The sequence below is a fragment of the Ursus americanus genome, chromosome 7, assembly GCF_024610735.1.
Source record: "Ursus americanus isolate L20-20 chromosome 7, mUrsAme1.1.p, whole genome shotgun sequence".
Lineage (NCBI taxonomy): Eukaryota > Metazoa > Chordata > Mammalia > Carnivora > Ursidae > Ursus > Ursus americanus.
Genome location: NC_142133.1, coordinates 74,695,350 through 74,718,341, shown reverse-complemented (window position 1 = coordinate 74,718,341; position 22,992 = coordinate 74,695,350). Strand labels below are relative to the sequence as shown.

Below are 22,992 nucleotides of genomic sequence, written 5' to 3'. Positions count from 1 at the left end.
TTTGAAAATTAATATATTATGAACATCTTTTCATAAGTTATCAAGAAAACAGGTATCAAATAGAATGTAGAGAATGTATTCTTAGGCTAAAGATCACACCAACCCACACAAGAGGTGCAAAGAACATACAGATTTTGGCTGACCTGTAGGTAATTTGCAGTTCTTCTTTCTAAAATACATAACTCTTTTCTAATATTGGTAAAATGACTAAGCATCACTTTTTAAACAAATTGCAAAGACTAATATTTATTAAAATATGACAAAAGCTGATTATAAATATGGTAATAAATTTCTTCAAGAAATTGACTATTCAGCCTCCAAATAGAATACAGCAGAAAGAACATGGTCTTTGAAGTGAGGCTGGCCTGATTTCAGATCATCTGGGTAACCTGGACAAAATATTCAATAGGAGTTTCATATCCTCTCAATAAAATAGAATGCGTAATAGCAACGTCATAGCTTGGGGAAGGACTAAAGAAGAGATTACGTATAAATTAGTACAAACTAAACCTAAGTCGGTATTTATTACTTTCATCCTTAATATCATCACAAATCATAGCCTCTCTTTTGCTGGGGAAGGGGAAGGAGGGAGACATAAATTTGGTTCTGTCAAAACTTCACAAATACATTCACTTAAGCAAATTTGGGGGAGGGTGTCTTTTTTCATGTGTCCCTTACTTCAATGCTTTTTGTTGTGTTCTGTGATGGCTCCTAATTTGTTCCTGTATTTATAACAGCTCATAATCATAAGAAATTATTACTTCGGGGTTGGAGTTAAGATAGCGGAGGAGTAGGGGACCCCTTTTTCAGCCGGTCCCCTGAGTCGAGCTGGATAGGTACCAGACCAGCCTGAACATCCACAGAATCAGCCTGAGATGCAGGAAGATACATCCGGATCTCTACAAATGAACATCTCCAGCGCTGAGTATTGAGGTACGAAGCAGGGAGCCGTGAAACCGCGCACAGATATCGGAAGATAAACAGAAGGGGGAGGGAGGTGCTGCGTTCAGGCACCGGGAAGCGGTAGCCACCTGCATGGGGGAGCACGCGGACTCACGGACAACACTCACGAGAGAAGAGACTGAGACCATGAGCCGGGGAGTGCATGACACCAGACTTCTCACGGAAGGAACTCCGGTGTGCTCACTGGAACCAGACTGAGACCAGGAGCTCCAGAGCGCGCGGGGTCGGCTGGCGGCTGGCGGTGTTAGAAACACAAAGGACAGAGACCCGCCACCCCTGGAAGTGAGGCTGGGACACCGGGTGCGGGGTGCACAAACCGGGACGCTGCAGGGTTGAGCAGCACCAACAGAAACAGAGTTAAAGTGGCCAGAACATCAGTGGAGAATGGTCCACGATCCCTCTGTTCTGAGACAGAGGCTGAGATTCGGCTACTGCTGCTCTGACTCTCAGAAGAGGCACAGCAAACCACCAGGGAAAGAGCCAGAAAACAAAAGCCTGGAAATACCGGCTCACGGTGTGCCCACCCCCATCCCACCTCGCAGGGGACACAGAGACTCTACCCAAACAGGGTTGCCTGAATATTGGTGCGGCTGGCCTCTCCCCTAGAAGGCAGGCTGAAAAATCAAAAAGCCCACATCCCTAAGATCCCTATAAAACAAGGGTGCACTGCCTGGGTCCCGGTCAATAATTTGGGCTCTGGACAACCCTGCAACCTCTCCTCATCAGAATGACGAGAGGAGTCCCCCTCAGCAAAGAAAAGACAATGAGTCTGTGGCCTCTGCCACAGAACTAATGGATATGGATATAACCAAATTATCAGAAATGGAATTCAGAATAACAATGGTCAAGATGATGTGCAGACTTGAAAAAAGAATTAATGAAAATGTTAATGAGAATATAGAATCTCTAAGGGCGGAAATGAGAGCGAATGTGGCAGAAATTAAAAATTCTATGAGCCAAATGCAGTCCAAACGAGAGGCTCTGTTGGCCTGGGTGAATGAGGCAGAAGAACAAATCAGCGAATTGGAGGATGGGTTAGTAGAAGAAAAAACTAAAATAGAATCTGGACTCAAAAAAATCCACGCACAGGAATGTAGGTTATGGGAGATTACTGACTCAATGAAACGTTCCAATGTCAGAATCATCGGTATCCCCGAGGGGGATGGAGAAAAACAGAGGTCTAGAAGAGATATTTGAACAAACTGTAGCTGAAAACTTCCCTAATCTAGAAAGGGAAACAAACATTCGTGTCCAAGAGGCAGAGAGGACCCCTCCCAAGCTCAACCACGACAAACCTACGCCACGTCACGTCACAGTACAATTCGCAAATATTAGATCCAAGGATACAGTACTGAAAGCGGCCAGGGCAAAGAAATTTCTCACGTACCAAGGCAAAAGTATCAGAATTACGTCAGACCTGTCTACACAGACCTGGAATGAGAGAAAGGGTTGGGGGCGGGGTGCATTTTTAAGGCTCGTTCAGAGAAAAACATGCAGCCAAGGATCCTTTATCCAGCAGGGGTGTCATTCAGAATTGATGGAGTAATAAAGACCTTCCAGAATCGCCAGTCATTGACCAATTTCGTAACCACGAAACCAGCCCTACAGGAGATATTAAGGGGGGTTCTGTAAAACTAAAAAGGCCCCAAGAGTGATACAGAACAGAAAGTCACAATCTACAGAAACAAAGACTTTACTGGCAACATGGCATCATTAAAATCATATCTCTCAATAATCAGTCTCAATGTAAATGGCCTAAATGCTCCCATAAACGCCACAGGGTTGCAGATTGGATAAAAAGACATGACCCATCCATTTCCTGTCTACAAGAGACACATTTTGAACCTAAAGATGCATTCAGACTGAAATTAAAGGGATGGAATACCATCTTTCACGCCAATGGACCTCAAAAGAAAGCTGGGGTAGCAATTCTCATATCAGACAGATTGGATTTTAAACTAAAGACTACAGTCAGAGACACAGAAGGGCACTATATTATTCTTAAAGGATGTATCCAACAAGTGGATATGACAATTATAAATATATATGCCCCCAACAGGGGAGCAGCAAGATACACAAGCCAACTCTTAACCAGAATAAAGAGACATACAGATAAAAATACGTTAATAGTAGGGGACCTCAACACTCCACTATCAGCAATAGACACAGCACTGGAGCAGAAAACCAACATAGAAACAAGAGCTCTGAATGCCATACTTGACGAGTTGGGACCTCATAGATATATATAGAACACTATACCCCAGAACCAAAGAATACTCATTCTATTCTAATGCCCATGGAACATTCTCAAGAATAGACCACGTTCTGGGACACAAAACAGGTCTCAACCGATAACAAAAGATTGAAATTATCCCCTGCATATTCTCAGACCACAACGCTCTGAAATTGGAACTCAACCACAAGGAAAAATTTGGAAGAAACTCAAACACTTGGAGACTAAGAACCATCCTGCTCAGGAATGACTCGATAAACCAGGAAATCAAAAATCAATTTAAACAATTTATGGAGACCAACGAGAATGAAAACACAACGGTCCAAAACCTATGGGATACTGCAAAGGCAGTCCTAAGGGGGAAATACATAGCCATCTAAGCCTCACTCAAAAGAATAGAAAAACCTAAAATGCAGTTTTTATATTCTCACCTCAGGACGCTGGAACAGCAACAGAGGGACAGGCCTAATCCACTCACGAGGAAGCAGTTGACCAAGATTAGAAGAGAAATCAATGAATTGGAAACCAGAAGTACAGTAGAGCAGATCAACAGGACTAGAAGCTGGTTCTTTGAGAGATTCAATAAAATTGACAAACCGCTGGCAAGACTATCCAAAAGAATATAGAGAAAGGACCCAAATTAATAAAATTCTGAATGAAAAAAGAGGTCACAACCAACACCAATGAAATTGGAAGGATTATTAGAAACTTTTATCAACAGCTATATGGCAATAAATTAAGCAATCTGGAAGAGATGGAGGCCTTCCTGGAAACCTATAAACTACCAAGATTGAAACAGGAAGAAACTGATTTTTTAAACAGGCCAATTAATTATGAAGAGATTGAATCAGTGATAAACAACCTTCCAAATAACAAAACTCCAGGCCCGGATGGTTTTCCTGGGGAATTCTACCAAACATTCAAAGAAGAAATAATACCTATTCTCCTAAAGCTATTTCAAAAAATAGAAACAGAAGGAAAGCTACCAAACTCATTCTATGAGGCCAATATTACCTTGATCCCCAAACCAGGCAAAGACCCCCTCAAAAAGGAGAATTACAGACCGATATCCCTAATGAATATGGACGCCAAAATCCTCAACAAGATCCTGGCTAATAGAATCCAACAGTACATTAAAAGGATTATCCATCATGATCAAGTGGGATTCATACCTGGGATGCAAGCGTGGTTCAATATTCGCAAATCAATCAGTGTGATACATCATATCAACAAGAAACGACTCAGGAACCATATGATCCTCTCGATTGATGCCGAAAAAGCATTTGACAAAATACAGCATCCTTTCCTGATTAAAACCCTTCAGAGTGTAGGAATAGAGGGTACATTTTTCAATCTCATAAAAACCATCTATGAAAAGCCTACTGCAAATATTATTCTCAGTGGGGAAAAGCTGGAAGCCTTTCCCTTATGATCAGGGACACGACAAGGATGTCCACTCTCGCCACTATTATTCAACATAGTACTAGAAGTCCTTGCAACAGCAATCAGACGACAAAAAGGGATCAAAGGTATCCAAATCGGCAAAGAAGAAGTCAAAATGTCTCTCTTCGCAGATGACATGATACTCTATATGGAAAACCCAAAAGAAGCCACTCCCAAACTATTAGAAGTTATAGAGCAATTCAATAATGTGGCGGGATACAAAATCAATGCCCAGAAATCAGTTGCATTTCTATACACGAATAACGAGACCGAAGAAAGAGAAATTAGGGAATCCTTCCCATTTACAATAGCACCAAAAACCATACGTTACCTTGGAATTCACTTAACCAGAGACGTAAAGGATCTATATTCTAGAAACTATAAAACACTCTTGAAAGACATTGAGGAAGACATAAAAAGATGGAAAGATATTCCATGCTCATGGATAGGAAGAATTAACATAGTTAAAATGTCCATGCTACCCAGAGCAATCTACACTTTCAATGCTATCCCGATCAAAATACCGAGGACATTTTTCAAAGACCTGGAACAAATAGTCCTTAAATTTGTATGGAAATAGAAAAGGCCCCGAATCTCCAAGGAACTGTTGAAAAGGAAAAACAAAGCTGGGGGCATCACAATGCCAGATTTTGAGCTGTACTACAAAGCTGTGATCACAAAGACAGCATGGTACTGGCACAAAAACAGACACATAGACCAATGGAACAGAATAGAGAACCCAGAAATGGACCCTCGGCTCTTTGGGCAACTAATCTTTGATAAAGCAGGAAAAAACATCCGGTGGAAAAAAGACAGTCTCTTCAATAAATGGTGCTGGGAAAATTGGACAGCTACATGCAAAAGAATGAAACTTGACCACTATCTCACACCATACACAAAAATAAACTCCAAATGGATGAAAGACCTCGATGTGAGACAGGAATCCATCAAAATTCTAGAGGAGAACATAGGCAGCAACCTCTAGGACATCGGCCAAAGCAACCTTTTTCATGACATATCCCCAAAGGCAAGAGAAACAAAAGATAAAATGAACTTGTGGGACTTCATCAAGATTAAAAGCTTCTGCACAGCCAAGGAAACAGTCAAAAAAACTAAGAGGCAGCCCACGGAATGGGAGAATATATTTGCAAATGACGCTACAGATAAAAGACTGGTATCCAAGATCTACAAAGAACTTCTCAAACTCAATACACGAGAAACAAATAAATCATAAAATGGGCAGAAGATATGAACAGACATTTTTCCAATGAGGACATCCAAATGGCTAACAGACACATGAAAAAATGTTCAAAATCATTAGCCATCAGGGAAATTCAAATCAAAACCACACTAAGATACCACCTTACGCCAATGAGAATGGCAAAAATAGACAAGGCAAGAAACAACAATTGTTGGAGAGGATGTGGAGAAAGGGGATCCCTCCTACATTGTTGGTGGGAATGCAAGTTGGTACAGCCACTTTGGAAAACAGTGTGGAGGTCCCTTAAAAAGTTAAAAATTGAGCTACCCTATGACCCAGCCATTGCACTACTGGGTATTTACCCCAAAGATACAGACGTAGTGAAGAGAAGGGCCATATGCACCCCGATGTTCATAGCAGCATTGTCCACAATAGCCAAAGCGTGGAAGGAGCCGAGATGCCCTTCAACAGAGACTGGGTTAAGAAGTTGTGGTCCATATATACAATGGAATATTGCTCAGCTATCAGAAAGAACGAATTCTCAATGTTTGCTGCAACATGGACGGCACTGGAGGAGATAATGCTAAGTGAAATAAGTCAAGCAGAGAAAGACAATTATCATATGATTTCTCTCATCTTGGAACATAAGAACTAGGAAGATCGGTAGGGGAAGAACGGGATAAAGAAAGGGGGGTAATCAGAAGGGGGAATGAAGCATGAGAGACTATGGACTCTGAGAAACAAACTGAGGGCCTCAGAGGGGAGGGGAGTGGGGGAATGGGATAGACTGGTGATGGGTAGTAAGGAGGGCACGTATTGCATGGTGCACTGGGTATTATACGCAACTAATGAATCATCGAACTTTACATTGGAAACCGGGGATGTACTGTATGGTGACTAACATAATATAATAAAAAAACATTAAAATAAAAAAAAGAAAGAAATTGCTACTTCACTATTTAGGAAAAAAGGAAACACATATTAGCACTTATAATATGTAATTACTGCCAAATTACAAATTAAAGTAGCAATTCACAAGAAGTCGCTTTTTATCCATGTGAGCCCCACACATAAGCAGGTTAGGGATGCCGTATCAGAGCAAAGGACTGCAGTCATCTGCCACTCACTACAAACATACTGGGGAACAGCAGCCCTGGACCAATCCTGCAAAAGGCAGGGCTCTCTCTGAACTTAAACTAACATACACGTGTTTCAACTTTTCATTTTTTCTGCTCAAAAAACATTTCCTATTTAAAATATGACTGCTTCCAAGTATTCAATAATGACCCCAGACACTAGAGCGATCTTTCACATTCTAATACAATCAACAAATACTGACCGGATACCAGGTGCCTACTAGGAGCACTACCGGAGCCAATCTTGCATTGTATGTGTTCTTCACCACAGCACAAAAAACAAACGTGGAACAGTGAGAACAAAGATCTTAAGCTCAGGCACAGCCACTGTGTATAACGTTTACTTTGAGGATTTACCCTGCCCGTTTTCTTTGCTAACCATTCCATATCTTTTTTTTCAGATTTTATTTATTTATTTCTCAGGGAGAGAGAGAGAGCACAAGCATGGGGAAAGGCAGGCAGAGGGAGAAGCAGGCTCCCTGCTGACCAGGGAGCCCCATATGGGACTCAATCCCACAACTCTGGGATCATGACCCGAGCTGAAGGCAGACGCTTAACTGACTGAGCCACCAGGCGTCCCAACCATTCCATATCTTTGCTCAAAGACTCCTTCTTTCAGGTTACTACAAAGTGTATCTATCAATTCAGCAAGAGGAACCAACTGCCAACTCCGAGCAGGTCAGTGGACCGTGCCCTGTAATGCCCTCCCAGCATCTGTTTCTTCTATCCCACTTACAAACACCTCACTTATTCATCAAACATCAACTATGCACTTATTATGTTTAAGGAAATATAAGCTCCTAGGGAGGGGCACCTGGGTGGCTCAGTCGATTAAGCATCTGACTCTTGATTTCCGCTCAGGTCATGATCTTAGGGTCCTGGGATCAAGCACCTCATTGGGTTCCACGCTCAGAGGGGAGTCGGCTAGAGATTCTCTCTCTCCTTCTGCCCCTCCCCCTGCTCATGTATGTTCTCTCTCTCTCTCTCTCTCTCTCTCTTTCTAGTGCTCTCTAAAATAAAATCTTCAGGGGCGCCTGGGTGGCTCAGTTGGTTAAACGGCTGCCTTTGGCTCAGGTCATGATCCCAGAGTCCTGGGATCGAACCCCACATCAGGCTCCCTGCTCAGCAAGAGCCTGCTTCTCCCTCTGCCCCTCACCCGGCTCGTGCTCTCTCTTTCTCTCTCGCTCTCTCAAATAAATAAAATAAAAATCTTTAAAAAAAAATAAAGTAAAGTAAAAAAAAATAAAGTAAATAAAATCTTCAATAAACTGCTGAGGGAGAAAGGACAGGGCCTGCTTCCTTCCAAGGAACACACAGTGTAACTGGACTTGCTGACAACAGATCCCACTCACACAGAATTTTAAGTAAATGACCACCCGGGAGCTGTGCAAAGCAGTGGCCCTAACTATACCAGGGGAAACCCACATGTAAGCACACACACATATATGGTTAAACAACATGATCAAAAGGTAGTACAGTGGTTAAGAGCAGGAACACTGAAGCTAAAATGGTAGATTTCCAATCCTCAAGCAAGTAATTTAACCATATTGTGTCAGCTTCATTTCTAAAATGGAGAAAAATAGCAATACCTACCTCATAGGGCTTCTACAAAGATTAAATGAATTAACACATGCAAAGCACTTACTAAATGCCAAAGGCGTTAGCCTCATTAAGTATAATAGTGTTGATTTCAGGAGCATAAAGGATTGGTACCAAACCATTGAGGGGGAGGGGTGGGGCCGTAGGGAGCAGGTTCCTGAAAAGTTTCCTGGTGGAATTCATGCCTCACCGTGTAAGACTCCTTAGACACACTACTGTTATCGAACGCTTTTGCAAATTACACACCGATGAAGAAGCTCTTGATGGGCGTCACTTCCGCTGCCTAGAAATCATCCCTCAGCACTTAGTCTAAACACGAGTGAATTCCTAGAGTTGGATATCTGTACAAGTGTTATAAACATCTTACACACTAACAATCCAGTAGCAAACCCTTTCATAAAAGCAAATTTTTTCTATTCGTTTCATCAAAAATTTTATCAACGAGTTCCAGAAACCCTTGGTCAAACTCTTCTTCACTGGCCTAAATATCAATCCCATCCCTACATGCACATCCTGACCCGAACACCTAAGATCATTCCACTGATGTTCTCATTTCATGGGAGAAAGATGGAAATTTTGATGATTAACTGCTAGTTATAAAGTTACACCATAAGCACATTTCTCAAAAAGATACATTTCACATTACTGCAATAAACAGAATAACAAGTAATCGCCCATTTCTATGAACAACGGAAGTCCAAAAATTGTGCCAGCCTGATGCTTACTGATGCTGTGGGAAAAAAGAGGGACCCGCCTATCAAAGCCACACCATATTAAGTAATGCAGTTTTGAAAGGCTTTCAATATTGCCAATCATCTCCATCCTGACGATTTTAAGAGGGATCATGAAACAAAGCCTCCAAGGGATGCCCCAATGGGAGCAAGTCCTCTGTCTACTCCCCCACAAGCTGAGGGGTCCAGTTCTGTTTGGATAACTGGAAAAAGAAATTACACAACAGAAAGCTAAAACCAGTGTGATAGCAACTGAATGCTCATTATGCTATGTTTAGTCAAGAATAATGAAGTACTGGAAAAAAGTTTTGACTGATATCTAGACATCCTGAAATTTCAGTCTCATTGTTTATTTTTTAAAAACCAAGAGCTACGCCTTGCCTGAAGAAGTAGCCTCTGATTTTAGAAATGCAACATGTTTAGTCTGCTATTGGTAATTTCCAGAAAAAATTAACTAGTTTTCCTAAGTTGCTACTGTTGCTATTTCTTTCACAACTGATATATTACTTAAAAATGAAGTACATGGAGGGGTCTCTGGGTGGCTCAGTCGGTTAAGCATCTGACTTCAGCTCAGATCATGATCTCAGATCCTGGGATCAACCCTGTGTCAGGCCCCTTGCTGAGCGGGGAGTCTGCTTCTCCCTCCTCTCCCCCTCCCTCTGCTTGTGCTAATAAATTTTTTTTTTAATCTTTAAAATAATAAAGTACATGGAAAGCCCAATTTAGAGAAGCCTTCTAGATGTGTAAATAATTCTCTGTCATCTTGAGACATTCAGTAGTACGTCACTGGTCTCAAGTAATATGCAATCCTTGTCTTTTGCAGACCTATATTCCATCTACAGCTTTATGCCAACAGAGCAAAGTAGTCCCTACTTTAATACCTTCTTGAGCATCTGTTTTAGCTGACTTAGCAGTAACTAGTCAAACAAGAGCGACTTCTAGAGTTGTGAAGATATGCTTTGTCTACTGAAAAAGTAAAATTTTCAGGTGACAGCAGACTGATCTGGGGAAGTAGACTGTGCTACTCTGACAAAGTATCCTTCATCCTGTAATTGGCATAAGTTGGTGTTTGACACCTCACAAAATTATGTGAGTTAACAGTAAAATCCCTTTAAATATGCCCCTTCAAAAATCTTAGTTCCCATAAATCAAGTAAAAGTTTCTCAGGAGAAATTTTAAATATGAATAATATTAACAATTACCTGATCTCTACACACTGATCTTGAACAGCGGCCAAAAGCTTTCCATTGCTTTCACGGGACAGAAAGAGAAAAAAATTCTATATGAATATTTGTAGCAGTCTTCAACAAAGATGGAATGACTTTAAGAAGTTAAAATCATTTTTAAATGCTTTCACATCTTCAATTATCCAACTTTTGAACTTAAAGTAAATGAGTATAAAGGTACCAAAAATGTGTACACAAAAATGATTCAATACAGTTGAATTAATACATTTAAAAGATACCAATCATATGTGACAAAGTAATTCACATACAATAAAAAAATTAAATAAAATCAAGACTGCAAGCCTAAAGACTCCAAAATTAATATCCATAATGAAATTTAAGTGCTAATCCCAGTAGAGAAACACATAAATTTTTAACACCTTACCTTGCAAGTACCAAGTGCCAGTTTATCTGTTTATTAACCAAGCGAACCAGTCCATCAGGGAGCAAAAAAGGCACAGGGCTGAAACAACACATTAGCTAATTTAAAATTCAATCGTGAAAGACATATATAAGTAAATAAATATTATAAATAACACATAGAGCTATAGCAAGATAAGATTTTTTTTTTCATTAGAATATAAGATTTGAATATTGGTAAACCCAAAACCAAAAGTTACTAATGAGTTATCTGAAATTTGACCACATACATATCTCTTTTTTCTAGGAAAACGTGGTGGTATGTTCAAATATATAAATTTTATGTCCTTCCTAAGGAAAGGATATCGAGGATACCAGTAACATAGCAGAGTGAGCCTGTAAGAAACTCTTCCTGTTACACACACCTAGAAATTCTGACTCATCTCTAACAAATTCTAGTACACAGCTAAACTCACAAGAACGAAAGAAATCTTCAAGTGTTAGAAATGAAAGGGGAACTTAAAGTTAGAATTGAGTACAGGTACAAGAACTCAAAACAGAAAGTAACACCTGGGACAGGAAAGGAGCTGCAGGGCAAAGAAAGAACAGGAGCTGGAAGGGAGACTCCTGCAAGGCCAGCACTGCCCTTGACCCCTTGATGTGACTGCACTCTCAGTGAAAGGAGGACTAGACAAACCTCGCTATAGGCAAGAGGCAGGGGGCATGGGGCATTGTTCAGGAATGTCATCTCTGTCTGGAATTCGGTCTGTGGGAGGATGGGAATGAAATCCCCTATGAAAAAGAAAAACCCCAAGCTTTTACTACATGCAAGATCAGACCACAATTTCACTTCACTCAAGTGGTGCAAGAATGACCAAGCATAAGCTCACAATAACATCATTCACAAAAGACAGTAGGAAAGGATTCACCATCAGTGTCTGAGCAGATACAACAAATCCGGAGTAACACAGGAGGAAATCAAGAGAACAGATGGAAAAGAAGAATAAAGAAAACAAGCTGGTGGAAAAAAAAAAAAAAAAAACACGCTATGGAAATTAGAAAACAAAAAGGTAAGATAAAAGTATCAGTAATATACATTAAGCATATTTACGTTCATTTCGAAAACACAAAATATTTTATACCATGGTAGTTACAGAAATATTATAACAAAGATATGAAACATGCATGTGAATGATACCATCAAGGTGAGCATGATAATTTCCTCTGGAGGGGAATAGGGTGGGGGAAATGAGTTGTAACATTTTGCATAAAAAGAGGGAAAAGGCTATCTGAACCAAACAGCAACAACTGCCTAATTCACATGTAGATAATACCATAATAAACTTGTTAGGACTTACAGTGTCTATATAACTCCCAGTCTGTTTACAATACTTCATAATTAAAAGAAAAAAAAACTTTAAAAGAAAAATGCACTTGAAACAAATATTGCCCCAAAACCTTTAGGTTTAATTACTATAAACTCAAGAGCAAAAACTGAACTTTTTTCAGATAACTGTATGTTACTTATGAAAGTAACATATCATGGAGAAGATTAAATAATCACTTCATGGTGCATTGACCTATACTGACATATTTTCTGCCCACACTTCCCTAAGATGTTCAGGACTAGCAAGCTAGATCAACCAGTGAGCTCAGGAAAAACAGCCTACCTCTTAATTACTCCTCTCTGTCCCTGCCCCTGCCTCAGCTCTCATCTCTTTACCCTATCATACTGGGCATACACCCCCAAAAAAGAGGTAAAATTAAATAAGAAATTTAATTTATACATATACACTACACACACACACACACACACACACACACACAGCAGAAAAACATAAGAGCTAATATAGAGAAGAGCCAAAGGTCTCTTTTATAAAACTTTATATCTCTGGAGCCTTTAAGATTAGATGTCCTTAAACAATCTGTGTTAAATAAACCTATAAAACAATTCCTATACACCTATCTAAAAGGAGAACTATATCATTTGTCAGAATGATCATTTCTTTGTTCCTTTTAAGGCTGAACACCTGCACCACACCTAAAAAGACTTAACACCCAAAAGAATTAAAAAGTACCCAAGAACTGAAACGTAAAGGACCTTGCCTGATGCACCGCAACTGAATACTGACCACAAGAATTGTTGATACGAGATGAACAAAATTGTTTTTAAAAAGATCCCCAAGCTCCAGACCCATCATGTGGGCATTCAAGATAAGGCTGAGAACACTCATCGGAGAAAGCAGAAGTCATCCGGCAATATTGTGAATAATGACTAAACAAAAATTACCCTAAGTCAACTGAGATATCTTGTCAGCATATCAACTGTTTGAAAAGGTCTATTTCATTCACCTGAATGTCAGCATCCTTATCACAATCTGGGATTCGATTCTGAAAACTTAAGTCATAAGGAGGATAATATTTATATTTGACATTCACACTGTTCTCCGAAGGGACACTCACCTGTACCAGATGTATTGGCGTAAAAATAATAAACGATCTGTAATAAAAATAACAAAACCAAATATGAATCAGCTGTTCTTTAGGAATCACTTTCACATTAGCTTCAGTGACAATACATCTAAAATATACTGCAGAGTCATTACAAAATATAGAGAACAAAATTCTTAAAATAAAGGAATATAATCTAATATAAACTATAACTTTTATAAGATCATACATTTGTGTATATTAAGTCCCAAGTTTGTGTTACTCAAAACTTTGAGTATTTCCTAACAGTACAAAAAGGAAATGTGGGAAATGTAGTTTGAGATGTTAAATTTCACCAAAGAGGCTTTAATAAAACCAAGGAGTAGAAGTCATAGTAATCACCCTTTAAAATCAAAATATTTGTATAAAAATTAAGGTATTATTTTGTACTTTATAGCAGAGATTTAAAAAATAATAATAATACCTAAAATGCAGAAGCCCATGGGAAACAAAATCTCTAATACACTGAAAATAAAGGGACATCTCACTTAAGTAGAGGTCGGAGGCTAGAAGGGGGAGCAGTACCACTCAACATCAATGACAGGAAGAAGTGTCAGGCTTCAAAAGAAGAATCATCAACAGGAAATTATCATCAGTTATAGGGCCCAAGAAGGAAGAGATGTACCGTCACACTACCTACAAGAAATGGACTCCCCCAGCAACTCAGGCAATAAGAAACCAACATCACCCTGAATGCTTTTCTCCAATGGACTTTCGTTCAAAACAACCCCTCCCAACTTCCTCCTCCAGAAAATAATGTTATTCTCCTCTGTTTGGACTTAGCTATAGTTTTACTGTAACTTGCTTGTCCTGAATTGCAAATCTCTTACTCCTGAATAAACCCTCTTTTGCTCATAAAATAACTGACGGTTTTACTTTTAAGATTAACTACTCTATTGACAAATAACGTTTTATATGATCGTACTTAAAATGTGTATGTGAGTGTGAACATGTAGGTGCAGATCAATGAAAAAAAGTCGGAAGGGCAACAGATTTTCTCCGGGTGGTAAAATGAGAAATTGTTCATTCGAATTTGTGGTTATCCATATTCTCCGAATTTCTCTAAATGAATTTAATTACCTGTGTACATTTTCTAAATTGTCAAAATTTTAAAACATTTGTCACAATGCAAATTGAATATGCTAGTGCTTATAACAGAAGATAAAATTATAGTTAATTTCAAGTACTTAACTCCTTTGAAACTGAATCTTCTCTGTGTAAGTAAGTAGTTCAAATTCACCAGTACTACGAGGACAAGCTTTGGAGCCAGAAAGACATGCAGTCAAATTCCAGATGAGTGACCTTGGACAAGTTTCCTGATCGAAAAATATGAACTTGTAATAGCACCTACCGTGATGGTCTAATAAAGGATTAGATCAATAAATACACATAAAATTCTCACAGCATTGGCTTAACACAGCCAGTGCTCAAGACTTTCTCAGATACTGTGAGCTCACAGCAAACTCTGTCAGGAGTTACATGAATACCCTGGTTAACCAAATTTTTAATCTGAATAACTCTGACCAGATGTCGCTGGAACATCATGTAAACCATTTAAAACAGCTTGTCACTGTCTTTTCACGTTCAATGTCCAGACTCTGAGACTCATATTGGGTTTGAGTTTCTTCATTTCTTCTAGAACACATTCATAATAGTTAACCTTAAGCCATACTTCAGCTCTAAGCTGCATTAAAAATGTGTGTGTGTACATACATATACATACATAAATCTGAATATACACATATATATATACATATATAAAATTAAACTCAGGTGACATGTGTGCTATTCACTTTTATCAGGCTCTATAAGTCTAAAGAACATTTTAAAATTCCTAAAGTTTTAGGACGCCTGGGTGACTCAGTCAAGTGTCTGCCTTTGGCTAAGGTCATGATCCCAGGGTCCGACCGAGACCTGCATTTGGGCTCCTTGCTCAGTAGGGAGCCTGCTTCTCCCTCTACCTGACGCTCCCCCTGCTTGTGCTCTCTCTGACAAAGAAATAAATAAAAATCATTTTTAAAATAAATAAATAAATAAAATTCCTAAAGTTTCAAAAACAGTAAAGTTACAAATGAAATGAAAAAAATTATCTAACTATATCATTATATAGAGAAAAATAAGCTATATTTACCTCTAATTGCTTTTGTGATGATAAAGGATGCACCATGTTTTCGGTTGCCTCTAGACTGCAATGGGAAAAAAGAATATTACATTTGAGAATTTTCTAGTAATACTTATACAGGATATAGTCACATTTCTTTGCTAATACTCGGTGCAGGGTACAAGTTACCAGTATTTAAGAACCACTATTTAGAAACAAAGGAAGTAGAAGCATGGTAGAGTTACAGGCATTTGTCAGGACAAATTTTGCAGGGGAGGACAAGGATTAAAGGTAGAAACTCAAACACCATATATCAAAACACCAGTCCAGAGACAGAAAAAGTCAAGGGCAAAGACCATATTGGTTGCCAGTTCAGCAGTCTACTTGGGTGGGTCAGAAAGGCCTAAAATAATTTTTGCTTGCAGGAAAAGTGCTCATATGGATTAATAAACTCGTACCTGGAGGCATATTTGAGTAGGTGTTGTGCATCCACAAAGAAAATGACACTAACGCACACACTGATATACAACTGCTATATTAAATAGTTCCTAAGTGCAGACTAAACACTAAGCTAAATAGCAGGCACTACGAATAATAAGATGTACTAATGTGCTGTCAAGAGAGGAACGTGGACATACAGTAAGTGCAGACAGATACTGCTTGAAAGCACAGAAAAGGTATTTCATTCCACAAACATGAATTGATTATCCACTGGGCAATAATACACAATTTGGTCCTGGGGAGGGTTATAAAGATGAATCAGATGTAATCGCCCTCTAAGAGCTTGACGTTAGGTGAAATCAATAGAACCAAAACAAAAACAAAACCAAAAAAAAGTGCTACGAGGTTTCAATGTAAGTTGAGGCTGTGCTTTTTAAAATCAATTTATAATGTTAAGCATTCTGAAATATCCCTGAAATTAACCAGTGGATGCTAAGAAGTGAATATGCACCCTTTTTCGACCAATAGCAGCAGAAACAGCCTCCTAGCTACATACCCTACAATATTCACATTGTTCAAGACAAACAGAAACTAAGTAAATACTTGAAAAACAATAAGTGCAGCCTAAAAAAATACATTATTCAAGACAAGCAAAAACTGCAATGGGAAGAAGGTTAAAGAAAAACTATAAACTTTATAGATAGGAGAATGAGCAGTTTCTCCAGTAAAGAAACAGGAAAGATGTTGTAAAAAAGAATTCATATGTCAGGACTCCCTGATCTTTAATTAAAGTACTTTTGAATCTTATTGCATTCTCGGAGTCTAAAACATGACAGGCACTCAGTAAGTTGAATAAATGTGGATTCCTGGTTCCTACTGTTCACCTTGTGCTGGGAGGCCCTCTCTACAGATCGACTGAAAACCCTAAGGTCCAGTTAAGGTTACCAACCCCTTTAACCCCTTCTTCAGCAAGGAACCCAACCCCAGGTCAGCAGCTCCTCACTCTTCCCTGTCGTGGCATTTTGTTCACACCACTATCACAGCGCAATTATACTAAGTGACTAAAACGGCTATTGGAGGTCTCCCATCTAGACTGCAGACACTATAAAAGTTATTCACCTTTCTATGCCCACCGCCTGACACAGTATCTGGGACATGGACAGACACACATGTACATTATCTGGGACATGGACGGACACACTAGCACATGAAATGCTTGTTTACTGAAATACACAGGAAAGGGTGCAATTCAGCACCAAGGAGGAGTAAAGGTTTGATGCCACGCTCCGCGGCGGTCCTCCAGATGCTGAAGTGACTGTAGGATCCTGGAAAGTTCTCCCACTGCAGATGAGAATCAGCCCCGATCAGGTCTTGCCTGGCCTCCCGGAAAGGACCACCGAGAATTCAGGCAGCAGGAGGACCCTGAAGTCCAACATTGTAACTCCCCTCCAAATACGAGCAGTGAAACTGAGATCCGGAATGGGAAGGTTCGTGCCCCAGCGCCCAAGGTTCTGCCCTGCCGACCGAATTCGGGAGTCCAGGAGGGATCTCAGGTACCCCTGGCTTTAGGGGACCCAGACCCCTGTTAGCCCGCGGTGCCGTTGCCAAGGCGACAGCACCAGCAGCAGAGCCCTGCTCTCCCTCCCACCCGGCTCCACTCCCTACGTGGCTTCAGCTACGTGGCTCTGCCCGGACAGCGCCCGCGCCAAGCTGGCCGCAGCTCTGGAGGGGCCTAGTCACCTGTACTTCTGTCTCCGAGGGCCACTCGGTGTTGACCAACAAGTCATAGAGAATCGTCTCCTCCTCGCCCTCCGCAGTGGCTGGATTCACAGCCGGCGCTGACTCGGAGACGGCCATGTTCGCCCCGGAGTTGAGCAACCAGAGCAGGGCCACTACGGCATCTGGCAAAGGACAAACTTCCTAGGCCGCTGTCGCCTTTGATTCACGGGAAGGAGGTGTGGTTAACTGGGAGTGAGAAGGAAACGCTGGATTAACCTTTTAAAGAGTAGGAAGTACAGTTACTGTTGCTTGTCAAGAGTAGGATTTAGGTCCTGGTCCTGGGGCACCCCTTGTTTATTAATCTGCGTGAGATTAACAAATCTAAACCTCTCCTATCCAGCCAGCTTCTATAAAACACAAATGGTAAAAGTATCTAAGATGCTAGCATTCATTTGCGTATCCGTTGCCAAGTACATAAAGAGTTCCGAAAGGTTTTTAAATAAACACCAAAAATTTTGCAACTCAATAGATTAAGCAAATGAAAGGTGTTAGAGGAATGATGCTCAGAAAAGGCAACAAAGGTCCCAGAGTCGAGAGCAGCTTCCTGGAGGAGTGGAGATTTTCCTTGGTCTTTAACATTAAGTAGAATTTGAATCAAGCCCAGAAGGTTTGGGGAGAGCATCTCAAGTAAGGTGAAATGGGGTGAGAAAAGACAGGCAGAAAAATACATAAGTTGAAAGAGCAGGCAGCTGAATGTAACCCAAGTGGGAAAAGGGTATGGAGGCAATGAACTTGAAATAATACATTGAGGACCTACTTGGAGAAAGCTAAAATGCCAGTCTCATTTTTCATTTATTTAGCAAGTGACTCCACATGGAAAACTCTATACTTGTAAACAGAGTCTATCGTTACCCTAATAAATATACAGTGAACAAGAAATTAGCACTGTGTCACATTCAAAAGACACACAAATACTGAAGATTTCTTGCAGGAGTTATATTGCATAATATCCATTAAGATGCATTAGGCAATAATGCAATTAAAAGCCTCAGCTGGGAAGCCTAGGGATCCCATTTCTTTCAAAGTTAAATGACCTCAAAGCCGGCGCTATATCACCTGTCCACTCCCCTCACTCTCTCACCTCACCCCTGCTCCTCACCCCGCCACCTTCAGCCACACTGACCTTGCTCTTTCTGAACATTGTGTCTCCCTTCCGTACTTCAGGGACTTTGCAAGGGTTGTTCCCTCTGTTTGGAAGGCTTTCTACCAGATATTTGTCTCTCCCTCATTTCCAAGTTTTTGTTCAAATGTCACCTTCTCTCCGGAAGCCTAGCCTGACTTCTTGTTTTTAAATTTGTAACCCCCTTCCCTGAACTCCAGATCTCCAGATCCCCCTTACCTTCTGTTTTTTTTTTCCGTAACACTTATCACCCAAACTGCTATCTAATGTACATTTTGTTCTATTTGTTGTCTGTCCCCATTCACTAAAATGTAGGCTCCACCAGGACAGAGTGTGCTACCATATACTTACCAATGTTAAATGGAAAAAAAAAAAAAACCTCAGCTTTTCACCCGTGTAGAGAAAATCCAGCTCTCCTCTATTACGTGTTTTTTTCCCTGTGAGCCTCCTACTCGCACCAAACACTTCTGACCCTTCTGGTTACCAAATGTGTGGAGGTTTTTCCCCCACACCATCAAGTAATTCCCAGACACCAGCAGAATGTCCCAAGAATTCAACACTCTCTTCCAGAGAGAGCATCAGATTCCACAGGTTAAGGGCTCAGTCTCACAAGGCTACCCCCTGACACACACACACACACACACTCACTCCCAAACATACCCTTCAGAGGCCAGTGGAAAGCCCAGGTCCTTACAATCACGCGTGCCACTGGATACTTTATCACCTGTGCTTCTGACCAACCAGCTATGGATCAGATTCCAAAGACCCCCCTTCTCGGGTTTGATTAATTTGCTAGAGCAGCTCACAGAACTCAGGAAAACACTTAGGTTTACCAGATTATTAAAGAACATGATAAAGGTACATGAACAGCCAGATGAGCTACATGGGGCGAGGTCTGGGAGGGTTCTGAGGGCAGGAGCTTCTGGTCCTATGGAGTTGGGATGCATCACCCGCCTTGTGTGGTTGTATTCACCAGCCTGGAAGCTCTCCAACCCCCGACTACTGAGATTTTTATACAGGCTTTCTCACTTAAGCATGATCAATGATTAATTTCATTTCCAGCTCCTCTCCTCCCTCTGGAGGATGGGGCTGAAAATGTCAAACTTCTAATCATGGCTTGGTCTTTCTGGTGACGAGCTGCCGGTAAGGAGTCATCTAGAAGCCCACTCAGAGTCACTTCGTTAAAACAAAAGACATTCCTAGTGCTCTTATCACTTAGGAGTTTACGAAGGTTTTAGGAGCCCTGTGTCAGAGACAGGGTCAAAGACAAATATTAGAACAAGAGATGCTCCTAGTATTACCACTTAAGGAATTACAAGGATGTTAGGAGGTCTGTGCCAGGAACTAGGGGAAGAGACCAATACTCATATTTTTCTATTATCTCACAAATGCCATTTACATCCCTGCTATATCCCCAGAATATACAACAGTCCCTGGCACAGAGCACAGGACAAAATATATATATATATTTTGAATAAATGAAAAACTTCCCCCAAAATCTTTTTTACACATTGTTTCCCCCAAAGTAATTCTCTTTAGAGCAGTGGTGTCTTTTTATCAGATTCTCAGTTGCGGACACCAGATATTTGCACACAGACGTTGCCCGCAGTAGGACATGAAGAGGTAGGAATGCCAGTCGCTTGGAATACACTGTGAAGATGGCCCTGGAGTGGCAGGGCCTTGGTCCTGTCCTCTCCCAGTCCTGCACACCAAGTTTCCTTGGCCCTGTCTCATCCAAGAATCTTGGACAGAGATCAAGACTGCTTTCTGCTTCATCGGTCCTTCACCGCCTCCAGCCGATCAGCACACAAGCAGCCAGGAGGTAACTGGCCAAGCTGACTCAGGTGTTTCCTTCTCAGCTGGTATGTGAAGGGGACAGGTGCAAACATATCGCCAGGAAAATGGTTCTCCTTTAGCATCATCACACTACGTTAATTACTTTATCCTCACCGCAGCCCCACTTGCCACAGTGTATACAACAGAACAGGACACATAAGGCCATGCCTGACTGATCCGTGGGAGCTTCTAGTCTAAAGAAACAAAGAGCACAGGCTGAAACTCCACACTATTTGACTGTATGTTTGACTTGGAGCAATTTCCGGAAGGAAAATTCTACTCCCAGAGATGCTCTGAGCAGATAGATAGGTTATGAAGCCCTCTTCCCCACTATTTAAAATCCCAAAGAGTTCCTGGAAAAAGAAGAAGGTGAGGTGACCACTGAAAGGAAAGAAAGTGGAAAGAATAAATATGTCCTGAGAAGAGCTCTGAATCTAGAGTGTCGGACACTGGGGTAGATGAGAAAGGCAGAGAAGAGATCAAAGTACATATCAAAGTTGAGCTGAGTCTCGGGGTCAGGATGATTTAAGACAGATGTGGGGCTCAAGCCAAATTGCTAATTGAGTCTTATTTTCAGTAACTACATGATTAACTATCCAATCTGAGACACTTTGAGAATGAAATGGGATGATTTTAATAATTCTCCTAGGAAAACAGGCATGAAACAGAACTATCCCGGGCAAACTGAGATGATGGGCACATTAATCTAGAACAAGAGATTGGTGACTGTATGAAGAGAGTGTAGGTATTTCATAAATACAGCAAGACTCCTTTCCTAATTCTCTTAGGGTGACTGATGGAGTGACAGCGACAATCTTTGCCTGCCCAGGCCCATTAGCTTTCTGAGAACTGTTTCAATTGCTCTCCCTTCACTCCAGTTCTGAAATTCTAGTGCGGCTGCCAACCCCCAAACTCTGCCTCCTTGAACCAAATCTGCCCACTCAGAGCCCCATTCCCCTGACCTCAAGCTTTGGGTGGAGAATTCTTCCCTGAGATTGATTGATTTTTAAGATGAAAATGGAGGGAAAAGCAGTGTTCCCTTTTGGATCACAGGGTTTGAAGAACACAAGTTGGGAGTTTTAGCAGCCCTCTCACTATATACAGAAACTTCTCTGCATGGAAAGAGAATGAAGCCAATGAGAATGAAAAAAACAGGAGAGATAAAGACTTCATTTGATACTAACAGGCCTGAGGCAAGTGACATCTGCCTGCTACCTTCTTCCTAGTTAGATAAGCCAGTGCATTCACCTGAAGCTAATTTGAGTTGAATTTCAATGCATTCAAACCACTCCTCTGTCTACATTTCTACCAATAGATTTTGCAAAGTCCCTCATTTAGAATCTGTATTTAGGGTATGGATCTCTGCAATGTTGTTTCTGACATATAGAATTAGTATTAATAATACATAAATGGTATTATTACATCAATACATTGATGGTATTCATGGCTTACAAAACTCTTTCGTCCTCACAGAAGGCCGAAGCTTGGAGCAATCGCAGATCACAACAGAGCCAAAATTCAAAATTCTTTTCTGCACATCATAGCATGTTACCGAGAATACAGATGGAGCACTTAGATGGTTGAAAGTGGAAAAGAACTGTTTTGGATGACAAGTACCAACATGTGGAATGGGAGTATCGTCAACCCGTTCTGTCAGGGGGAAATTAAGTATATTATATATTAGAGTTTCGTTGCCACATACTACCATGGTCATCCAACCAACTTCTTAATTTAGCTGAGAGTCCAGGCCTGGTTTAAAGATAGTTTAAGTCATGAATCAGTTATTCGCAAAAGAAAAATTTGTTTTCCACATTACCAACACAAATAGTAACTCTGTGAGCTGCTTAAAGAAATAAGACTGAAATAAAAATTGAGACAATTCCAAAATAGGCATTTTAAAGAGAAGTAATTTGATGTTTTTATAAGCCTTGGGTGAGGGGAAGGAAAAAGACAGAAAAAAATGTTTCATTTCTTCCTATCTTCACATCATCATCATTACACCTCAAATGAACTAAAATATAATTCTCCTTCACTTTGCTGACAGCCCTAGACATTTCTGCCTTAGCACCAAACAAAATTTACTTAACAATATCTTACCTAAAGGAATCATTTTTTTTTCCTACTAATTCTTCCATGTAGAGCTATCATTAACTGATAGGTTCATTTTGTAGGAGCTCTGTGTTTTAGCTTCTATCAGCTAAAAAGCCTATTAATCCAAAAGCCATTAATGATTCAGCGTTTAACCCTTTATGCTTCTGCATATTAAAGACTAAAGAGATTAATACATCATATGAAGTTGCTTCCATTTTTAGTTTGAAATTGCAAAATAAAAT

At 40.4% G+C, this 22,992-nt stretch overlaps 1 protein-coding gene across 1 annotated transcript in view; it reads right to left on the bottom strand.

The window, feature by feature from the left end:
* Positions 1–17,852, bottom strand: part of NBAS (NBAS subunit of NRZ tethering complex) — a 339,918-nt gene extending 322,066 nt beyond the window's left edge. Inside the window, exons 1-5 of the mRNA XM_045807103.2 lie at positions 17,665–17,852; positions 15,514–15,568; positions 13,356–13,392; positions 10,918–10,995; positions 10,509–10,556 (exon numbers count right to left, since the gene is read on the bottom strand). Of these exons, the coding sequence (XP_045663059.2) occupies positions 10,509–10,556; positions 10,918–10,995; positions 13,356–13,392; positions 15,514–15,568; positions 17,665–17,781 (335 nt within the window). The 5' untranslated portion in view covers positions 17,782–17,852. The remainder of the gene's footprint in view (positions 1–10,508; positions 10,557–10,917; positions 10,996–13,355; positions 13,393–15,513; positions 15,569–17,664) is intronic.
* Positions 17,853–22,992: the final 5,140 nt, after the last annotated feature.